The sequence below is a fragment of the Coenobita brevimanus genome, chromosome 24 (genome assembly GCF_032717465.1).
Source record: "Coenobita brevimanus isolate Jiangsu-jjx chromosome 24, ASM3271746v2, whole genome shotgun sequence".
Lineage (NCBI taxonomy): Eukaryota > Metazoa > Arthropoda > Malacostraca > Decapoda > Coenobitidae > Coenobita > Coenobita brevimanus.
This window is the reverse complement of record NC_136977.1, coordinates 10,584,658-10,608,740: the sequence shown is the minus strand read 5'-3', so window position 1 is coordinate 10,608,740 and position 24,083 is coordinate 10,584,658. Positions and strand designations below refer to the sequence as shown.

Genomic DNA, 24,083 nt, shown 5'->3' with positions numbered 1-24,083 from the left:
GTGTGATACAGAGAAAAAGTATAATTTGACAAGATAGGGTGGGAGGAAAACGAGGTCACTGGTGGGAGAAAAGGAGAAAGGGGATGAAGTGAATTATGGTACAGAACGGAATAAGACTGGTAAATGAGAGCCCAGAACAGGAAGGAAACCAGAAAATATGACGAGAGTGAGAGCCAAACTAAAGACAGGAAAATAGTGCAGAAATGCGTGAAATGAGAAGGTTGAGGGAAGGGGAGGGAAGTGAAAGAGCAGAGGGAAATGAGATATGAAAGGGTAGGAAAGAGGATCGAAAAGGAGAGGAAAAAAAAGAGTGTAAAGGGGAGGACTGAAATTTGAGGAAACGGAGGTGAAATGGGCAAATGAGTGGTGAAGTGAGAGAGAGAGAGAGAGAGAGAGAGGGAGGAGGAAAGAGTCGTGCACAGAAGAGAGGGAATGGAAAACTGAACAAGATACGCAGGAGAGGGGAGAAGGGAGGAACAGGAAGTGAGGCAGGAATGAAGAGAAAATGAGAGATAAAAAGATTTGAGAGAGAGAGAGAGAGAGAGAGAGAGAGAGAGAGAGAGAGAGAGAGAGAGATTAACGTTTGGATTAAAATGGGACGGGGAGTGAGGGAAAGAGAAACGGGAGAACTCAGTAAAAATAAAATTAGAGAGAAGCAAACAGAAAATGAAGGAAGAGGCCCAGTAAGAAAGATAACAATAAGGAAGAGCTACTGTATATAGGGAGCGACAGAAACTGGTAATAAACAAAAAGTGAAAAACCCATTCATTACGCTGACGCCTTGATAATTTTGTTCCCGCCAGACGATTTTTCATTTCATTAAGGAGGACACCATTTCGTAGTAGTAGTAGTAGTAGTAATAGTAGCGCCCGGTTCATCTGTAACGTAAACCTAGTTGACTGCAGCAGAAACTGTCCTCCTGTAGCAGTCATACAATCATCTTTCTTTTGGGGGGATAGGGAGTTGAGGGACGTTTGAATAACAGGGCAATGCAGCCGACACGTTAAATCAGTGCCACCGCAGGAAGGAGTCGTCCCTCCCCAGCACCACATCATTTCATTGGCTAGACCGGAGTGCGAGATTAACCCTTTCATCCTCAGGCCTTCTTAAAACTGAATGAAATCGTTTGAAGGCAACAAGTATAATATGTACTCAGGTTATGCCCCGTAATGATAAGGGCAAAGGGTGAAAAGGAAGAGGAAAAGGTTTGCCGTGATGAAACGGAATTTACAATCTTGTGAGTATAAGGAGGTGAAATACAAGGTTGAGAGAGAGAGAGAGAACTTCTTGATTTATGTGATAGAAAATTTAGAATCTTAAGCGGAGAGAGAGAGAGAGAGAGAGAGAGAGAGAGAGAGAGAGAGAGAGAGAGAGAGAGGAGGAAATAGTCATGAACAGAAGAGAGGGAATGGATAATTGAACAAGATACACAAAAGGGAGAAGGAAGAACAGGAAGAGAGAGAGAGAGAGAGAGAGAGAGAGAGAGAGAGAGGAGAGACTTCAATAAAGGTTAGAGAATTTAGAATCTTAAGCGTAAGAATAGAGGGGGGTGGGGAGAACAATTGAATAACTTTACAGCGATAAAGAAAAATGGGAATGACCTTCAGCCAAGAAGCCAAAGAAAACGACATCGGCAGCTACTTTCAAGGGGTGACTGAAAATTATACCTGTCTCCTAGGCGACCGCTTGGTAATGAGCTCACACATATCACTTGTCCCATGGCACCCACCTTAGCGTCATGAACCTGCTTAGACTAACTTCCTGAGTGACAAATTCATCTTCCGTTTGGCATAGTGTTGAAGTTATCTTTTTCTTTAACGATTTTGTTTCTAAAGACATTAAGGTTGTATTTAAAATTGTCAGTGAAAAGCATTAGGCTGTTCCCTCAGCGTTTCCACACACCGGTAGAATTCAGTTCCGTTTAGGGAGAGGTTTACGATGACGCAGGGATTTAGCGCCTCCAAGAACAAAGTACGCAGCTTCAGTCGTCCCTCCGTAGTGTTAATACAATTAGGAGAGCTTGCCCACTCTTACCGAACCTAACATAATGTAAGGAACGACTGAATAAAACAGTTATTATTTTTTTTTTTAAACATGAGATGAACAGAGGAAGGAAAAACAAATTAGATACAGAAATAAAAGATCCACGCACCAGCCAGCAGAAGTCCTCCGTTCATTAAAGAAAAAAAAAAAAGTAGAACTGCTCTGGCATGAAGTACGAGGGGAAACTGAGCAAGAGATTAAAAAAAAAAAAAAAAAAAAAAGCCCCACAGCAGTGTACACAATGGCAGGCTACTTTAAAAATTCATGAAAAATACACGATTTTTTGAAAATCGTCTATCCTAGAAGGAATGTAATCTCTGGGGTCCAGGCTTCGTTCTGACATACTTTTTTTTTTTTAATTCAAAGAGTCTTCATACTGCTGTCTTTCTATAGGTACTAAGAAACATCTTTAGAAAATAAAAAAACGTAAGTATTTTTTCTAAGCTTCCTCAGTAATCGTTATGTCTTGAGAAATTTAGCACGGAAATGCCTTTATATGATTATGCTCAAGAGAAATGTATTATACTGAGTAGTGTGTTTTTGCATGGTTTACGAGCTTCAGGCGGAAGTGATTTTGAAAAATTTTGCACTATGAGAATCAGCTGTATGTATCCTGACGTCCTGCAGAGAGAGGGAGAGAGAGAGTGAGAGAGAGCCAAAAATTCTTGATTTTAATGACGCAGTCACACTATTGTTTAGTTTTATTTGTTTATAAAATTTGGAATGGCAAAATATTTCCTGAAATTTCATTTCAGACAAGAGTAAACAATAACTATCTGTTAAGAAATCAATGTTTGCTACAAATACACCGAGTGACCTGGAGACAAGCACAGCGTTCATTCCATTATAAAAGTTGTCAGCTTTGGAATTTACTGTCAACTGAACTGAAAGAAGCCTCTTCCCTGTACAGTTTTAAGAAAAATGTAAATTCTGTTTTCTTAAACTATATCAAAAGAATGTCATAAAACCTATTTTTTTTCCTTTTTTATTCCTGTTATTAATATTTTATGTCAGTGTTTTAAATACATATATATTAGTGTATGACTTGCTTTCCTTTATAACAAACACCAACTGACATTGATTATATAATGTGGCGTCTGTTTGATAACTCAAGTTAGCTGACTCGGTCTGTTTTCTTTTTATCTATGATTTTGTAAGTTGTTTATTTTGTGCTGAATAAAACTTTGAATTTGAGAGAGAGAGAGAGAGAGAGAGAGAGAGAGAGAGAGAGAGAGAGAGAGACCTATTAGCTCTTGAAACTTCGAACCCCCAAAATCTCATTATCCTATAGGCAGGCGTGGGAGCCGGAAGAAAATTGGTCTTTTGGTACATGCGTAGTCTTATATAGGGGTTATGCGGGAAAGGGGAGCGGACGGGGTAGTGCCTAGGGCTAGTATATTGAGAGGTTTCGGATCGCCTATTCCTCCGCGATTTATTCTGCATTTTATTCGTTAACATTCTCCGGTATTTTATTTATATCGTTTTAATATTGACATAATTTATATCGGTAATATATAGGGGTGTGCTGAAGTGAAATGCACAGAGTAAATCGCTATGGTAGGGGTGTTGGGAAATTTCTGTTGATTATAAAAATAGGAACTTTGTTCTCGCCTTTTGAAGGCTACAATAGATACCTACAGACTGATGTGTTCCTCTGGGGGTAAAGGTTCTTCGTTATTTACTTATTTATATATTTATTTGCCGCTTCTTCTGTGGTGTGTTCTCTCGATCCTCCTTTTAAAATCCACGTATTATCCTGCTAGCTTTCAGTTTGACTGAGGTTCATATTATCAGAGGTGAAATTTGTGTAGAATGATCATAATGCGTTACGAGAAGGGGGCACCAGTGAATTTATTGGAAAACCACTCGTAGAACAGATCAGCCAAAATCTTCCCTGAAAATTCTCGAACGAAGTTGCAAGCTATATTTAGGAATATCGCAACAAAACAGCCACTCCTGTTTGACGTAATGGAAGTTTTATATTTATATATAGCAAGGGAAGACCGCAGCAACACAGCAAAGATGATGAGGACGGTGAACCCGGTACATCCCTCTTGTTGGCCAATAAAGCAGGGATGAAAATAGAACCTTGACAAGGCGCCTGGGGACCTGTCACACTGCTGTCGTGGCTGACTCGGATTTTGACCATGTTGCTTCGAGGAAGTCCTTCTTTTCTATACCTCCGCTATATAGGTGGCCGGGAATTATGTCCTCATCCATGTCTTTCTGTCATTAGATTTGTGTACAAGATATGCCCAAAAGTTGTAATCACATTTCAATAAAATCTGATGGATGGGTGGGCTGTGGGTTAAGGAAGAGTTTATTATCTTTTAAGGTGGGTTAGGATCCGAGTGCAAGAGTAAATTATAAATTTTACTGGAGACTGCAGAGGTATGCACTCTCTGACTGTGTAACAGGGCAGACTAAGACAGAATTAACTGACTGTGAGACGTAAAATATTCGTCTGGTGGGAGAGAAGAATTACAGCAGTAAATTATGAATTTTATTGGCACTGGCGGAAGTATGCGCTTTCTGAATGCTTTAAAATTACTCTTTGGTGCTGGAGAGACGCCGTCATGTGTCGGTACTGATATAGGGCGGTTACATTGTCGTTTTGTATAAAAGACTGTCACCACGATGACGTTTTTTACCTCCGCCAGGAGGTATATATTTTGCCCCGCATTTGTTTGTTTGTTTGTTTGTTAGCAGGATTACTTAAAAAGTTATGAACGGATTTTGCTGAAATTTTTTTTAGAGGGATAGAGTATGGCCCAATGAACAATCGATTAGATTTTGGTTGTGATCCGGAATTTTTTGTTTGCTTGTTCACATCATATCTCCAAAAGTTCTCGATGAATTTCATTGAAATTTTGTTGATTGGTGGGCCATGGGCCAAGAAAAAATCGAATAAATTTTGGAGCGGATCCGGATCCAGAGCCGGCATTGGCGGAGCTATGCGTTCTCTGAGTTCCCCTCTAGTTACCTCCGCCAAGGAGGTTATGTTTTCACCTCTGTTTGTTTGTTCGTTGGTTGGTTTGTGAACAAGATTACACAAAAACTAACGGACGGATTTCCACGAAACTTGGTAGAAGAATGGGCCTTGGCCCAGAGTAGACTCCATTAAATTTTGGTGCGGATCCGGATAAAGGTGCGGATCCAGGATTTTTTTTTTTTTCACTTTAACATAGCGAGATAGGGCGTTTTTGGACATTTTCGTAAATTTTTCAGTGAATATTGCATGGATGTTGATGAAAAAAAATCAGGCATATTTAGGATGCTGGTATCTACGAATGTGTACAGTATGGCGCGGGTGTTACAACTTAAAAGGTTATGAGTTTGATATTGGATTAGAATTGACTGAATTAAAAGGAACTGCATGTTGGGCCATGGCCGAGGTATGCGCTCTGTTGAGTGCCATCGTAGTTTAGATAATATTTAGGCTGCCTTCTGACGATCGTATTCAGCATAAGGAGGATTTCTCGGACTCTGGGACGGAAGCTGTGTTCACTTTGCCATTTCAGTTCTGAACTGACAAGAATCGTCTGTCAGTGATGAGCTTATGAAAAAACGTCATTGTACTGAAGAGATTTAACCCAGGAGAGACGTCCTTGGCCTGAAGGGTTTTGGAATCATCGTCATTAACCCTGTCAGCTCCAAGACGGCTCTTACTTTATTCCGGCTAGTACCAGACGATTTTATTTAGCTCAGGGGAGACGTCCTCTGGTTGAAGAATCAAGAAAGTCTCTAACCCCTTAACTACGATGGCGACATATAACGCAACGCGTCGAGTAATGGTCGTACCATTCTTAACTGGCGGTTTGGGTGGGGCACGAACCTCTGTACAGTGTTGCCACGTTTTCCATTCTCGCGATGCCTCTCTCTCTCTCTCTCTCTCTCTCTCTCTCTCTCTCTCTCTCTCTCCTGGGAGGATGTGCATCATCCTAGGGAATTTTGTTTCTTTTATGTCTTATAAACTTGTGCTTTCATTTCTTTATTTTGTTTTTTATTATATTATTGTTTTACATATGACTCCAGACGACCTTGGTGCTGCGGCGCCTTTTCATTCAATCATTCTCGCCCTCCTTCCTTCCCTCCCTTCATCTTTCCCTCAGCTTAACAATGCACTCAACACTGCCCCTTGCCTGCCTTCTCTCTCTCTCTCTCTCTCTCTCCTGGGGGAGATGTGCATCACCCTTGGGAATTTTGTTTCTTTTATGAGTGACTTATAAACTTGTGCTTTCATTTCTTTATTTTGTTTTTATTATATCTAATTATGTTTAATAATTGTTTTACATATGGCGTCAGATGACCTCATTATTGTGGCGCCATGATTTGTTTTCATTCAGTCACTCTCTCCCTCCTTCCTTCCCTCCCTTCCTCCATCTCTCACTATGCTGCACTCAACACTGCCCCTGGTCTGCCTTCCCCCCCCCCCTCTCTCTCTCTCTCTCTCTCTCTCTCTCTCTCTCTCTCTCTCTCTCTCGTCTGTGGTATTTTAGGATACATTTTGGTTATTTTCTTTTACGTTATAATGTACATATTGTAAATCTGACTTTATTTCCACACCACCCAGGAGGTTAAAGTCTTGGCGCGTTTTTTTTAAGAGGTGTCCCCAAACAGGCCTATTCCTCTATCCCTCACAGATGACCAGGTCGGACTGGGTGTGTGTGAGTGTTGCCGCTCACGAGGATTTAATGTATATATTTTTTTTTACTAAGAAACTGGCATATTTTTGCTTATATTCCTGCATATTATCTTATAATCATAATTGTGACATTATTACCAACCCCAGAAATACGGTAACAGCCAATAAAAGTGACTACTTTTTTTTTAAGCAACACTAAAATAATTATGCCACGTTTCTGTATTGACGTATAAATATTTTACGCATAATAAGTTTACTGTTCTTTCATATATTATAACACACACGTTACCATTATATTCTTATGTGTTTATCTTATTGTGATGCCTATTACATATATCAGAGCCGTTCACATAGCGGGTATGGAACACGTGGCACCACTGTACAGAGGTTCGTGCCCCACCCAAACCGCCACTTAAGATTGGTACCACCATACCTGGATTTTGTATTCAATGTAGGAAGGAAGTAATTACCTCACCACATCGTTCACTGTGCTTAAGCTGTTAAGTATCCGTGACAGATCTTAACTCACATTTTGTGAGTAAATATTTAAATCATCATCTAATAGGTTAGTGGAGTGAATTATTTCCCAGCTTTTTCAATGGTCTTTCTAAATTCCACCGAGCAACTGACTGTAACGATGACGGTTTGGGCTGAATAACGTGCCAGTTTATGTATAGAATGATTGGCTATATGTAAAACTGAATAACTGAAAGGATGAGTGACTAACTAAATCATGTACAGATTGACAGAATGAGTACTGACTAGCTGAATCATAAACTGGCCAATCGAAGAATGAGTGAATCGGCTGACTGACTGAATAAGAAACTGATTTAAGTGAAAGAACGTGAGATTGGTTGTCAGACTTAAAAAAAAGAATTATTTTACTGAATTAGTGACTTACTGGCCGTATTAACAACAGTTGAATGAATGAATGAGAAACTGTAAAACATAATGAATGAGAGACCACACAACCTTAGCCATGTGACTGTTAGACTGATTAAGAAACCAGTTATATGACTGAATAACTGACGAATTAGCTGAGTTACCCATGAATTTTCTGAGTGAATGAGTGGCAGAAAGCGAAAGTAAGTAACTGAAGGCATAACTGATTGATTGATTGAATAGTTAATTAGTTAAGTGGAAGATGATTGACTAACTAACGTCTCACTCACTCAGTCATGCACACAAACACAGTCAGAGTCACTCACTCACTCATTTAGGGACATTCACTCACACCGTAACTCACTCATTCAGTCACAGTAACTTACTCGCTTGTCCAGTCATTCATTCACTCTTTCACTCATACTGATCACTCGATGATATTTATTCACCAACACTTACACACACACACACACACACACACACACACACACACACACACACACACACACACACACACACACACACACACACACACACACACACACACACACACACACACACACACACACACACACACACACACACACACCAGTTCATTAACACATTCATCCACTTAGTCACACATTCATTGAAAATCACTAACACATTCACCCACTAACACATTCATCCACTCACTCACACGTTCATCCACTTACTCACACATTCAGTGTCACTCACTCACACATTCACGGACACTCACACATCCATCCATCCACTCACACATCCACTCACACATCCACCCACCCATTCACATAATTATCCACCCACTCACTCACACATTCACCCAACCACTCTCACTTTCACTCAGCCATTTATTCACTCACACACCCACATGTTTACCCACTTACACATTCACTTACTCACACATCCACTCACCCACTCGCCCTCCCATTCACTCTGGCTTCTCTGCTACGCGTGTACTCACATAGGGAGCACAAGAGGAAGATGAGCCAGTTCCATGGTCCCGTCTCCACCCTGTTCAGTATCTCTTCGATCTTTCCCGTCGTCATGGCTGCCAGGGAAAGAGAGAAGGAAAAATTAGTCAGTATGGTCATAAGTACACTCGATATCACAAGGTCTGTCCCCTCTCCTGCTTCTTTCCCTATGGACTTTAAAATTAGCATGGTGATTCTGAGGCAAACGACGCTAATGACACTAATCTGTAGCAAAATAGTCATTGCCGCGGATTCACTACACTGATTTTCAAAGTCCTTGGAGAGAAAATGCAGGAAAGGCGACAGGACTTTTAATGCCGACTGTACCTGGCAGAAAACGGTGTTCTCTTTTTAGCCAGTTACCTGTTAGTTAATGACAGAATTAGATAGTAATTCATGCACCATTTACTTAATATTTCTTCATAGCTAGCAGCATATTTTACTACCATACACCTGTAATAGCTCAGATTTGTAGAGGTAGCAGTTTGTTAGGTGAGAGTAAACTAGGTATAATTACACCTACACTTATCGACTACACGAGGTTCATTATTCTTTGCTCTTCGATGATGTGTTTCTTGCTTTATTCTTGTTACTTTCGGAGACTATTGCTTAACATAAGGAGAGGTTTTTCGAACCGGAGGAGTTAATATAGCCTTCACTAACACCTTTCACGAAAGTTGGTCTACCCTAGCCTGAATAAAATCGTTTCGGTCTACCCTAGCCTGAATAAAATAATCTGGGGTGGCTGGCTACAAACGAAGAAGAGTAAAATGGTTAATCCCTTCGCTCCGAGGACGTATTTTCTAGTCTCTTCTTCCTGTTGTCTGGCGAGTTTATTCAGTCTCGTGGATGCACCTTATACTGAGGTAGTCAATGAGAACTATATTTACCCTCTTTAGTTTTAAAAAAAAGAAGCATCTTAAGGTGAATAGAAGTGTCTGGAGATAGCAAAAGCAAAACTAATATGTCATTGAACTGAAGGGGAGTTGTTCTTGTGGCCCCAGGCTCATCTAGACTGCAGGCTGAAGTTTCATTTTTTTTTTCTTGCGATTAACCATCCTCCTTTGGGGGATAGGGAGAAAGTTAAGGAACGTTTGTATAACTAGGCAGCGTATCCGTCCAGTTATATCTGTGCCATCACGTGAAGGCATCTCTCTTCAGCAGATAATCATTGTTAAGTCCAAGGCTCGTATTCACGTCGGTTAATGAAGTTCCCTGACACCTCGTCCTTAGCGATTTATTTTTGGATACATCTGGGTTATTTCCTGTCGTACATTATTTATGCAGAGTATGGCGATATTGGATGGATTTACGTACCACAGGAGAGTACAGGAAGGTGCAATAAACAAAATAAATCTCTTAGGAACAGTTGTTAGGGAGATTTTTTACCGACGAGAATCCGGTCCAAGTCCTCCCCTACAAGACGACCCTCAACAGTAGACTTTACATCCAGGTCCCCGAGTTTATTGCTGGCTGAACAGGGATAAAGGTAGAGCAGACTTTGTCCAGCCTGGACAGCCTGGGAACGGAGAAGTCACAAGGTTATTCAGCTATATAGGGCTTAAGATCCTTTGTAGCTGGTCCGACTGTAATATTGATAGAAAGGCTTGCCTCGTCACTGAAGTTTAAGCACAGAAAATGAGAGAGAGAGAGAGAGAGAGAGAGAGAGAGAGAGAGAGAGAGAGAGAGAGGTGAGGAAAATTGAAACTGATGGAGGAAAGGGGAAGGAAATGGCGTTTAAGAGCGGGGGGATGGAGACATTCGAGGTTAGAGAGAAAGAGATTGGAGGAGGGAAAATAGGAAGAACGAATAAAAGAAACCGACAGAAAAATTAGGGAGGGATAGGTGGAAGAAAAATATAAAAGAAAAAAAACATGACTAATGTCTTTCACAGCTGGAAATGTTCCCTAAGTTTGGTAAAATTATCTGGTGAGAGCAACGGGTATATAAATAAACAAATAAGTAAATAATCGCGGTGTTAATGGTGACTGAGTCTAGCGTTTTCACCATGAGGGTCTCCCAAGTTAAAGAAAAAAAAAATACCCGGCTGTGAGAATCCGAAAAAAAAAAAAAAAATCACACCAGGGATGGAAGATGTAAAAATAAAGAGATTACAGAGAAAAGAGAGACGCAGAGGAAATAAGCTTGAGGCAGTAGAGAGATTATGTAGGAGTGTCTGTATCCTCACTGGTGTCAGTCAAGATGGTGTCCACTACAGGATCGGACATTCTTCTTAGAGGGATCCTGGTAGTAAGAATTAACCCTTCCCAATGCTAGGGAAGTGCGAATGGAGGGGAGGGGGTGTCTGTAGGATGAAACTGCTTGTGAAAGTCGAGGTTATGTATTGCTGGTGTGTGTGTGTGTGTGTGTGTGTGTGTGTGTGTGTGTGTGTGTGTGTGTGTGTGTGTGTGTGTGTGTGTGTGTTCGATTTAGAGCCGAAAGGGTGCAAACATGTGCAAGGATATGAAAAGACATACCGCTAGAACCTACTTTAAATATCTGTCACGGGTTGGGCTTGAACCCTGGACTCAGGCTCACGCATCACGACAAGAGTACGCAAATTACCAAGCCACCACAAGGAGAAACTGATAAAGGATACTAAAACAACGTAATCAAATAAAAAAGGAGCTGAAACAGAAAGAATATGAGAAAAAAGAAGGAGTTTGTGCATGAAAAAATGATTGGAAATACGCAAAGGTTGTGCCACCCACCCCCTACCCCCGCTAAAAAAAATAAAAACGCGAAAGGGGGAAAGAGTAACGAGAGAAATACGTAACAAAGAAAACAGGCCCAGTAAACATGAAAAATCGATCAGGTAAACAGGGAACGGTTTGAGAGAGAGAGAGAGAGAGAGAGAGAGAGAATGGAGGAAGAGATGAAACTGTAATTTGTTGGAAAGCACAGATGATTAAGCAGGTGTGTGGTGGATAATAGGTCAGTGAAGGTGTGGCGTCTGAGCTTTGGTGCTGGATGCAGGTGAGGCAATGAGGGGATTTATTTTTTGATGCTCGGGGTGGTGGTGGTGAGGAAGAAGTGAAATATTTGTAGTTGGTATCCTGTAGCCCCTTCACTCTTGTCACTTTTTTTTTCATGTATTCATCCTCATCCCTGCCTGCTTTTTTTTTATTTTTTATTTTTTTTATTTTAGGGGCGAGTTTATATTGGGAAGGGGTTTATGGAGGCTCTGTCTAACCCCTTTAGTTCGAAAAGTCTCTACTGAGCAGTATAGAATGGTCTGAGGTGGCAAGAATTAAAGAAAAGTACGTCATCTGATTGAAGGGGTTAAGCTGAGTAAGGTATTTAACTGAGAGAGAGAGAGAGAGAGGGAGAGAGAGATGAAATTGATATCACGAGCGACTGGGAGTGAGAGGGGAAATGGGTGTGTGGGGGGGAAAAGAGCGAGGAATAAAGATGATAATAAAGAAGTGGAAGAAGAAACAGAGAAAGAAATAATAAAAGAAAGCTGAAGAACTTGAGAAAATAATGACCAACACTGGCACAAATAGGCCTACTTGGCCTAGTTATTTAAGTCGTCCCCCTCCCCCCCTCTCTCTCTCTCTCTCTCTCTCTCTCTCTCTCTCTCTCTCTCTCTCTCTCTCTCTCTCTCTCTCTCTCTCTCTCTCGATACTCTGGATAATATTCCAATTTTCCATACCTCGTTTTGACATACCAGTAATAAATATCATGTACAGTAACTGATATTTTTCATTATTGTTCCCTGCTTTTTTTTTTTTTTACGAGCAGACAAAACACACACACACACACACACACACACACACACACACACACACACACACACACACACACACACACACACACACACACAGGTAAAGCTGCAGGAACCTTATTTATTTTTCCTTTATTTATTTATTTAGCTTTGATTACTTAGGCAAGGGATCGTACATCAAGTGTCTTTGGCGATGTAAACTTTTGGATATAGATGACTGAATTTGATGCAAGAAGTGCTGTATCATATGGATCCAGGTCTCAACCATTACTGGGCTACAACCAGTGATAGCCTTATGGGTGAAAGTGTTCCCCCTTACTGTCCACCCCAAAAGTCATCAGGCACTGCAGCTTCGAAGCGGTTGATTTTTTTTTCTTTCTTAGGATTCTCTCACCTATCATTTCTCAGTGACGTCATTTCCTTCCGGGGCACACTGTATGTTGCTTATTGCACTTAAACCTGTTCACTCGTAGAACTTTTTTTTTTTTTTTTAATAACTTCTTTGTACCACTAGATGATTCTGTTGACCTTGATTGAGACGTCTTCGGTACAAAGGATGCCGGTGATGAAAGCTATACTGAATAATATATCCCCTCTAGTTGGGAAAATCTCTCCTCACTTTAATCAGATATTTTGAAGACAGGAATGAATAAGTAAATAAAACTAAAAATGAATAATAAAAACAGAAATAAAGCAAGAATAAATAAGTCTGGATTGAAAGAAATAACATGGTCTTTTATGTCGCTTGTACAAACTGTCAGTATTGAGCGATATAATTAACACACGAGAGAACAGTATAATGTGTTAAACAAAATATATCCCTATGGAAGAAGTGTTAACAAGTCTGCTATGTAATCTACTATACAGTACTGCGCAAAGTCTCACGAGGATTTAGCGCAGTTGAGAGAGAGAGAGAGAGAGAGAGAGAGAGAGGGCACTTGACCAATGACCACTTGCCAGTTTTAGGCGGTAAGGGTGTTGACAATACCGACACTGATAATTTTCGTAGTATCAGCATAAATTGCGTTTAAAATGAATAAATACCGTATGACAACAGCTTTGAAATAAGATCGAGTACTGGCGTAAATAAGGAAGATGGTAAGCACGTTTAGCATTAAAATAAGATCAAGTACTGTCATAAATAAAGAAGATAAGAGGCAGTTCCCTAAGCAGCGTGTAAAGAGAGACGGTCTTCGGTGTTGTATTTTCCATGTTTACGGTAAAGCAAGTACTTCAAAATTTGTCAATGCTTTTTTCACACGATTTTATCCCATCTTCAACATGATTTGTGGTAATACGACGAAGAATATTAATGTTGATATTTTAAACTTCCTTGTAGAAAAATAATAATGTTGATATTTTAAACTTCCTTGTAGGCCAAAATCTCCCGGGTGGCCAATTAGCGACCGATGCTGTAAAAACGTAAAGGATAAACGTCACAGTTATTTAGATTACGGCATGCGAATCAGGGTCCGTATTTATCAAGGTTCTTACGTACTTTACATGATGAACCAGCTTTAGGGTTCATATTTAACAAGAGTCTTCAGTAATTTCTCGGATGAACAAATATTGGGGCCGTATTTATGAAAGATTTTAAACTATCCAGGAGAAACAAGTAATCATGGGTGGTATTTATCAAGGTTCTCAAGCAATTTACTGGATGAACTAGCATTTAGGGTTCGTAGTTAACAAGTTTCTTAAATAATTTTCAGGATGAACAAATGTATGGTTCGTATTTATGAAAGATCTTAAACAGTTTTCAGGATAAATAAATAATCAGGATTCGTATTCATCAAGAATTCTAAACAGTTTGGATGACGAATAAGTAATTAGAATCTGCATTCATCAAGGATCTTAAATAATTCCCATGATAAACAGTTAATCAAGGTTCGTATTTATAAGATATCTTAAGAAGTTCCAGTACTAACAATGCTCCAGTTCGTATTTATCAAGTATTTTATACAATACACGGGATAAACCAGTAATCAGGGTTCGTATTTACCAAGGATCTTATATAATTTTCAGGATAAACCAGTAATCTAGATTCGTATTTATTAAGATTCTCACACAAAGTTAAGTGTTATCAGAAATTATTTTGTTTTTCGTATTCTCTCACTTTCATTCTCATACTGGTAATGTGTTTAGAAATAATTTAGTTTTCGTTTTTTCCTACGTTCATACTCATTTTGGTAGTTTTTGGGAAGTGTGTGTGTGTGTGTGTGTGTGTGTGTGTGTGTGTGTGTGTGTGTGTGTGTGTGTGTGAGAGAGAGAGAGAGAGAGAGAGAGAGAGAGAGTATTTTCTCACTCATTCTCATTCTAGTAGTGGTTGTGAAGTGTGTGGATGTTCTTTGAAGGAAGGTAAAAGTATGAACAAGCAATCTTATAAACACCCTAAGGCCAAGAAGGTTTGTAATATGGAAGAAGCCCAGCCATGTCTCCTCAATTCTCGAGCTCCAGCAGTCGTGTTTTAGTGATTTGTATACATGTGGAAGGTGTGTCAGTGAGGTGGAGTCAGGATTCCGGGGCTTGAATGATGTATGTGTGTGTGTGTGTGTGTGTGTGTGTGTGTGTGTGTGTGTGTGTGTGTGTGTGTGTTGGGCAGGCTGTTGATTAGTTCTCCCACTTTCATTTTTATATTTTGTTTCTTTTTCTCTCTATTCCTTACTGTCTGGACTCCATCACACCCCATCTGCAGGTGAGATAAAGACTGGGTGATGATAAGGATGGCGATGGTTTGCATATCGTCTACACCTTAATATTTTCGTATATGTTTGTAATTTGTTTGCATGATCATGGTTTACATAAAAAAAAATAAAAGGGATTATTAACCCGCTCAGCCAAAGGACGCCTCTTAAATTCCTTATTTGCCACCTTCTGACGAGTTTATTCAGCTATGGTAACTTCTCTCGTACTGGAGGGGTTAATGAAGGCTGTATCTATCATTCTTCTATCGTAAAGTTGCAGTAAATTTGTCTAAGTAGCAAGACTGAATTTTAAAAATGTGTCATCGTTTGTAAGAAGCCAGGATAAAAAAGAAAATCATGGTCTGTAGGTAGCTGGTGCAAACTAAAAAAATAAAATGATGGCATCGTCTGTACGTAACAAAGGTAAACTTTAAAAAAGTAGCAAGGGTAAATAAAGAAAAATTGTCTAAGTAGCAATGATAAACTTAAAAAAAAAAAAAAAAAAAGCTGTCGTCTGTCGTGTGTGTGTATGTGTGTGTGTAAAGAGCAAGGGTAAACGTAAAAAAAAAAAAAAAAAAAAAGGTCTGTAAAAAGCAAGGGTAAACTTAAAAAAAGAAAAAAGGTCCTGTAAAGAGTAAGGGTAAACTAAAAAGAGTCATCGTCTGTAAATGGCAAGGGTGAACTCCCCCCTCCCCCTGCCAAAAAGAAAAAAAGAGTCGTCTGTAAGCAGCAATGGTAAACTAAAAAAATATATATATATCGTCAATAAAGAGCAAGAGTAAACAAATAACAAAAAAGAGGTGGTGTCCATCTGTAAAGAGCAAGGGTAAACTAAAAATAAATAAATAAACATCATTCGTCTGCAACTGGCAAGGGTGAATGAAAGAAAAAGTCATCGTCTATAAGTAGCTAGGGTAAACTAAAGAAAAAAAAACATCGTCTTTAAGTAGCAAGGGTGAACAAAAAAAAAAGTAGATAAAGATTGGACCATTTCAATCCAGTGACGTAATATACTCTTGCGGGCTCTAGACAGTTTTATACATACTAAGAAAGCGCCCCCGTAGTGAAGGATAATGAAGGCAGTAACTAGCCCATTATGAAGAAGTCTGTCATAAACAGAACAAAATCACCTGTAATCAGCAAGGCTAAAATAAGAGAGATAAAGGCTAGATTAAAAAAGATGCACCATATTAAAGAATGTTCCCGTTTTCCATGTGAGGAAGGGTGCTGGGGAGCCTTCTACACCCACAAGAATACAGTTTAGTTTTTTTTTTTTTTTTTTTTTTATACAAGGAGTCGTATTCTCGTCGGCTTATTATTATTATTATTTTTTTTAATCAGGTTCTCCTAATAATTTTTTTCCCCTTTTCACTTTATTGTTCTCATCCCAGCCTTGTATATTTTTGGGATAACTAACGTCGAAGAGAATATTAACAAATCATAAGTGGAAATAAAGTGCTATGAAGTCTCCCGGGATCGTATTTTAAGTGGCTTCAGAGATACCCTAACACCTCCTCCCCTGCGATTTATTCTGTATAATACATCTGAAAGACCTCTTGTATGTTATTAATGTAAACTATGTCAATATTAAAGGCATATAAGCAGACAAAAGAATGTTAGGGTATCATACCGAAAAAAAATAGCAAAGGAGGTGGTGTTACGAAGCATCCTGTGTCATTTTTAATTCGGATCTGCCCGTATTTTAAGTGGCATCGGAGAGTTCTTAGCATCTTTCCCTAAGCAGTTTATTTTGTATAGTACACTAAAACATTCTCTTGTATGTTATTATTATCGTTTTATATCGATACAGTTTACATCAACACACAAGAAGATGTTAAGGGGTAATGTGCAGATTAAATCGCTTAGGAGGAAGCGTTGCGAATCACTGTGTGCCATTTAAAGACGGAACTGAAACCTACGAAAATACTACCCAAGACGAGGCAAACTGTAACCCTCCTCTGTTACCTGACTGTACCAAAGGAGAGAGAGAGAGAGAGAGAGAGAGAGAGAGAGAGAGAGAGAGAATCAGTTGCTGAAGCTTATGTAACCTCAGAGCAACCAAAAGCAGAACAGAATTATTTCCCTGACAGAACCCAAGCAAAAAAGCCAAGCTCCTCTGACGTCGTTTGGCTTTGTCCCAACCACTGCTATGAATGGCACGGGTGTGGAATGTGAAGACCTAATTTGATGAGCACTGACGCGTGCGCGCGCATGTGCGTGCGTGCTTGCGTGCACGTGTGTGTGTGTGTGTGTGTGTGTGTGTGTGTGTGTGTGTGTGTGTGTGTGAGAGAGAGAGAGAGAGAGAGAACTGAACGTGTATCATTGTGTTTTTTTTTTCTTTTGTCATAATCAGTGTTCCTAGACTGAGTCACTTCTTGCAGCCTTCCGTAATGTACTATCCGATTTTGATCGTTAACCATACATTTATCAGAATTTTTGCATACTTTTGTCACACATAGCTTTCTCCGATAACTGATTCAGCGAGTTTATCAGTGTGTGTGTGTGTGTGTGTGTGTGTGTGTGTGTGTGTGTGTGTGTGTGTGTGTGTGTGTGTGTGTGTGTGTGTTTAAAGCGGCGTGGGTGTGTTTGCATAATGGATGGTGTGTGAATCAGGCACTGTGACGAGCGTTCACTGATATACAGTGACTTTTTCATTAATGGCCTTGAGTGAATTGTGGCAATGAAGTTAAGTGATTTCGCATTTATTCTGTTTGTTATACGCATGTTTTTTGTCCCGTCATGCAAATTCTGAATAGTCTGGTAGATAGTGCGAGTTGTATTAATATGCAGTTGTGTGTGGATTGAGAAAGTAGTGCAACAAATGAAATATTGATACTATTACGGTAGCCCACACGTTTAATCAGTATGTAGTTTTTTAGGGGAGGGAAATAATAGACTGTAGAAAATGAAACAGAGTACATGTTGATTTTCTTACCTGTTCTGTAGCGTACTTCAAGAGGAATTAGTAGCTGCAGTGGAGGGAAACGGGGAGAGGATCGAACATGAGAAAGGGAGGGAGAGAGGAGGGCAAAGTCAGAGGGGAGGAGCTTCAGTGGGAGCTAGGGCCAGGAGGGGAGAGGGAGGAGGAGGAATGATGAGTAAGAGGGAGGGTGAGGAAGGAAGTGAGAGGGAGGCAAAGTGGAATGAAAATGTGAGAATGTGAGGAAGGGAGAGGGAGGATGAAAAAGGGTGAATGAGAGAAGTTAGAGGGAATGATATGGCACAGAGCAAGAGAGGAAGAGGGGGAGGGAAGAAGGGGAGAATAGGAGGGGGGGGGGAGAGGTAGGTAGCGTGAGGGAGGTTAAGGTAGGTGGGGTGGGGGTGGAGGTAGCGTTGGCCTGGCTGGTATTCACAACTGGCACTCAAGCGGCTTCCCTACCTCTCACTCTCTCTCGCTCTACCCTGCTTTGCTGCACTCTAAGCTTTCTTCCTTTTCTGTCTCTGTCACCACCGTCCTGCTCCTCGTCCTCAGCACCCACATCCGGCCTGCTTTCCCCTATCCTTAAACACCTAGACTCGCATATTACCACTCTCGAACACAGGTAACATTGCTGAATTGAACTGTTTTTAGCCCCTCCGTGGATGGTGCTGCGTGATGGCTACGGATTCGGACGCGTAAAATGCTTCCCCTGTGCAGCTCGTCAGCCTCCCATCCGGTTCAGACTGCTGATATAGAGACAGATGCTGACCCACAACATCAGCACAGCACTTCACAACTTCAGCAATTTCGCTGTATTTCCGGTTCACTTTTCCTCACAGCTCCCCTCCTCTCGGTATCATATGTTTTTCTGCGGTGATGTTGCCAAGAGATTTTTCACTGGACTGTCAAGGGAGGATTAAATATGGCAGTTTGTCGGTACCAGGGCTTGGGAAAAACAATGCAGGTGTTGCTAGGTGACCCCTTTTTCCCCATCTCTCTTTCCCTCTCACTCTCCCACCGTCACCTTTTCGTCCACACCATCATTCCCTTATTTAGTCTGCTTCTCACTTCTCTCTCTGCTTCTTTTTGGCTTTGGCGATGGCACGGGGCACAACACTACACTCCCATGCACAATCTCCCAGTGTAGGCGGGAGTGAGAGAGTGTGGGTGACCGAGGGAGAGTGGGAGTGAGTGGAGTGAGAGAGCAAGCAACGAGGAGCCTCAGACACACACACATGGGGCGACTGATCAATATGTACCTGACTATCTTGCTCGCCGGTAACTCAGCGCCGCGCGATAACTTCCCCCTCCCGTCCCTACCCCTCTCCCTTCTCCTAGGTTATTCCTGGAGAGGGCGGGGGAGCGAGAAGGGAATAGGAGAGGGATGCAAGGGAGGTGTGAGTGGAGAGGTGAGAGGGGAAGGATGATAACAGGGACTGAGAGCGATGCAAGGGTGGGGAAATATGAATGGAGAGGTGAGAGGGGTGTATGGGTGGTATGAGTGGAGAGGTGAGAGGGGTGTATGGGAGGTATGAGTGAGGATGTGACTGGGTAAGAGATGAGAGGGATTCAAGGGAGGTGTTAGTGCATGGGGAGGTGAGAGGAATCCAAGAGAGGTGTGAGTTGAGGTGAGTGGGGTGAAGATGGATGTAAATGGGAAGAAGCAGGAAGAGAGTGAAAGATGAGAGGTGCGAGTGGGTGAGAGGGGGGGTATGAGGGAGGTGTGAGTGGGTGAAACGGGTATAGGAGAGTTGTGCGTGGGTGAGAGGGGTATAAGGGAGGTGTGAATGGGTGAAAGAGAGGGTAAGATGATGTACAGTAAAGTAGGGAGGTGTGTGAGAGGGGTGAACAGGAGATAGATATTAGTGACAAGGGAATATGGTTATGAGGAAGGTGTAATGAGAGTGATTGTGAATGGGGAGGTGACGGACGAGGAGGCAGTGTGAGTGAGAGATGAATGGATTGAAGGGAACAGAAATGAGGTTGATGTGGGTAGGAATGAGAGGAGGGTGAGGGATATGGACGGGAGTTGTAAATGGAAAGGTATAAACAGGTACGATACTGTGAGTGGGGAGATGAGAGGGAGGCGAGAAGGGGCGAGTTAGAGGTGGTGAAATAGGTGTCATTGTGCGTGAAACAGGTAGGAGAAATGGTAGATGATTATGATTGGGGAGATATTAGGAGGCGAGAGGAAAGGAAAGGTGGTGGTTTTGAGTAGGAAGGGGAGAAGGATGGAAGGGGAGACTGTGATACTGGGGAAAGAATGGAGGAGGATAGGTGAGAGAGGTAGGTGGTGATAATGAGTCGAAAGATATCATAGGTACTAAGGGATACGAGGGATGAGAAGGTACATATGTGTAGGGGTGTGAGAGGGATGGAATGGGAGGTGGTTATGATAGAATGCAAGACTGAAGGAGGTTTATCGGTTGTAACTAAAACTGGTGAGAAATGTAGGTGATAATGAGTTGGAAGGCATATTAGGTAGGTAGAAGAGCGAGTGCTTGCTTAGCGGGATGAGTGTAAGTGCAAAAGTAAAAGCAATAGAAGGAAGGGAGGGCTGAGAGAGGAATGGAGGATTGATGTTTGTGCCTAGAACATGGGGAGATGTAGCAGGTGACAAAATGAATTTCAAGGTAAATGAGGTTGCAAGGATTGAGGGGGAAGAAAAGATTGTGATATGACTTGGTAATGGAGGGTCGTAGAAGAGATGGTCAGGAGTGGGGGGGGGGGGAGGTTAGAGAAATTTAGAGGAGATGGAGGAAGGCGAGAGTTAAAGTGGGAGGAAAAGTTTGATCGAAGTCTAGAGCAAAGGAAGTCGTGAATTGAGGGAGGCAACATGAAAGTGGGTGAAAGAGACGGAGGAAGGGCTGGGGAGGATAGGAGGGGCGGGGGAGGAGAAGGTAGGACGGAGAGAAGGCTCAGGGGAGAGGAAGGAAAGGGAGAGTTTGTGTGGAAGGAGAGTTGAGAAAAGTCAAACGGGACGGAAATGGAGCATGGAGGGAGAGGACTGGGCGAGGGAGACGGAGGAGGGAGAGAGTGAACAGTGAGAGATGGCGTGGGAGGAAAGCTATCAATAATCAGGAGGAGCGGAGGTGGAGTGTGAAAAAGGAGTACCAAGGAAAGAAAACTACATCATACCTAATGATCCTTTCAAGGTTGTTATCACCCGCCTAACGAGGACGTAATGTAATCGCCTGCATCTGTGTGTTTGTCTGGCTGTTCCCAGAATATCTCAAAATCAAGTGGGCAAATTGTATCCAAACTTTGTGGGGAGTATCCCGGGATACATGTTTGTTTGTTAATAATTTTGGCAAAGTTGCGATGATATCCCTCCGATTACCAGAGGATTTTGCATAAAGAAAATACCCTGTAACTTATTCTTTTAGATCGTCATTATTCATCATTTTCTATCGTACCCTTAGCGAAGTTAACAGCTATTTAAAGGGTAACTATTAGAAATTTTTCAAAGGCCTGTTATGCTCTATGACACACACCAACATAATACCCCTGACCTGACGCTTCTGAATGATAGCGTGATATTTAACTTAGTTGGAGTAAACAGTGAAATCCTTTTTTTTTTTTTTGTGTCGATTTTGGCGAAACTGCGATGATATGCCTTCGATTGCCAGAGGATTACTGATCTAGTTTTTTTTAGTGATGGCGGGCGATACGCATTCGTGGGTACGATGGCTTTGGATTTTTTTATTACCCGTCCCCGTCCCGAGAGGGTATTGTTTTCATTGTTTGTTTGTTTATTTGTTTGTCTGTTAACTTTACGCGAAAACTACTGGTGCGACTTTGACTAAAATTACAAGGATGATAGGCTATGACCTTTTGATCACCTGATTAAATTTTGGGTCAAACTGGGCCAAGGCCCAGGCTGTAGGCCTAATAAAGGTAAGAAAAATGTAAAAAGTCGTTTTTTCGCCATAATTCCTTTCAGATTCGTCATATCGACATGAAACCAAAACCTAAAGGTGGATCTTTCAAATGTGCTTTCTATAACATGCCTCATTACATCAGGGGGGTCACCCCCCCACCCGTTAGCGGTATGGAGGTCAGTGTCAGGTGAGTCGGGCCTAAAATTTCAAATGGGCAAAAATAGTAAATTTTCTCCCGATTTACTCCAAACTTGATATGTGACGTCTTTGACTAGATATCCTGTTGTGTTTATACGTCAGCAGTAAAATGACTGCCGGGGACGGGTTTGTTGTGCCTTGGCACCGCTTTTTGTCCGTTACATAAAAGACTATGACTATATCTAATTCTCTGAGCTGAAGATAATGACAGTAAAGCGTGAAGACTCCCACTCACCCACAAACCATTTAGCTGACGCCGGCAGGAAAAACTGAGAGTGTAAACGGAAAAGCGAGATGGTACAGGGGAGTTATTAAAGAGGGAAAAGAGAGGGAGTAAATGAAAATGAAGGGAAACGAGCGCAAGTCGACGTAAGGCTTGGCTGGATAAAACAGGTATGGGAGGAAAACTTGGAGAACCCAGTAGGATCTGGAGTAAGATTTTGTGTGTGTGTGTGTGTGTGTGTGTGTGTGTGTGTGAGTGGGTGGGTGGGTGGTCGTACTGGTTTATGTATGAGAGGAGGGTAGTGAAATGAATGTCTGGGAACAGGAGGAGGTTACTAAATGAAGAGAGGCCATGATCAGTGAGCAAGGAGGAGAGAGAGGGGCCTGTGAAAGGGAGGAGGAAAAGGAGTCACTGAAAAGGGTAGAATGGTGAACTCATTGCTGGTAGAAAGGAGTGGTGCCGAGTCAGTTTTACAGAGGACAGTCTTACAGAGTAGGACAGGAAGATTTTATAAAGGAAAAGCTGAAGCGATAAAAAAAAAAAAAAAAAAAAAAAAAAAAAGCCAAGTAGGAGATCTTGAAAAAAGTTTTGATGAGGATGGATGAGAGACAGAGAAGTGGACTGAGGATGGGGGGAAGAGGCACAGCACATTTATTAAAGGAAGAAACATAGAAGAAAAAAAGTATGGTTCCTAAAACAGGGTCGATGCAATGATGTGAAAGGAGTAGGATTTAAACATTGATAATCGAGAGTAATGCAGTATATAATGGAGGGAGGTAGAGATGAGACGTGGGAGATATACAGGGTGGTTCATAAAGGTGTACATCAAATACAGGGTGTAATCCTGAGACCATTCTAAGCTATAACGTCTATATGACAAAATGTCGAAATCCTGATAGTTTCCTTGCAACAGCAGTTTAACAGCGGATGAGGTATGTTCATGAAGTCTGGGTGAGGTAGCCGTAGATTATAGTAATTTTAATACACGGTTCTACGTGACGTGTTACAGCTGTGCTTATATACAGTTAATGCTCAATATTCCCGCTTCCTGCCCTGACGCAGACTTCAGCACGTCGTACCACTGACCGCCTCACACGTTCCAACGCTGTATACCTTGACTGTTTGAAATCAAATTACAACTGTCACGAACACGTCCCCATGATAATTCATCCCTATTTTGAACTTCTCTAGCACACATTAAGGTCTTTAAATGACCTCACAAGTAGAAGTCCATTGAGTTTAAATCTGGTGCTCGAGAAGGCCAGGGATACTATTGACTTTAATGTACACAGCATCCAGGAATTCATCCGATATTCGGAAAGAATGGGCTGGTGCACCATTATACATAAACCACATACGACGTCGCATTCCGATTGGCACGTCTTCGAGTAGGTCCGACAAATTCTCCTCAAGGGAGTGCCTATAGGCATCTCCGGTCAGCTGCTGTGTTAGCTGATATGGTCCGATAACGTTATCTCCAACTATCCCAGCTCATAACTTATATATATATATATATATATATATATATATATATATATATATATATATATATATATATATATATATATATATATATATATATATATATAATGTGTGTGTGTGTGTGTGTGTGTGTGTGTTTAGATGAAAAAGAAATTGAGGGTTGGCGTGTTGAGATGAGGGAGGAAGGATAATGAAAAGAAACAAGCTGAGAGGAGGCCAGGATGGTGGAAGATGTAGGTTGAGGAGGAAGGTGAAAGATGGGAGGTGCCGTTACGATGAAGCTGATACGAGGGACGCGTGGGTGTGAGGCGGGCAGGAGGAGGTGGGGAAGGATGGAGAGGGAGGTGGGGAGTGCAGGGAATGTGAGAGAGTGGAAGAGGGAAATAGAGTTGGAGTCTTGGAGGAGGGAAGAACAGTAAGGGAG

The 24,083-nt window shown here is 41.4% G+C and overlaps 1 protein-coding gene across 2 annotated transcripts in view; it reads right to left on the bottom strand.

Moving 5' to 3' along the window:
- LOC145393426 (organic cation transporter protein-like) overlaps positions 1 to 24,083 on the bottom strand; it is a 157,099-nt gene that overhangs the window by 84,701 nt on the left and 48,315 nt on the right. The window contains exons 1-2 of one of the 2 annotated variants that reach the window (XM_080267522.1): positions 17,891 to 18,091; positions 8,535 to 8,621 (exon numbers count right to left, since the gene is read on the bottom strand). In XM_080267522.1, coding sequence (XP_080123648.1) covers positions 8,535 to 8,619 — 85 coding nt within the window. In that variant the 5' untranslated portion in view covers positions 8,620 to 8,621; positions 17,891 to 18,091. Of the gene's footprint in view, positions 1 to 8,534; positions 8,622 to 17,890; positions 18,092 to 24,083 lie in introns of those variants that run through there. The other variant, XM_080267523.1, reaches the window with a different exon arrangement.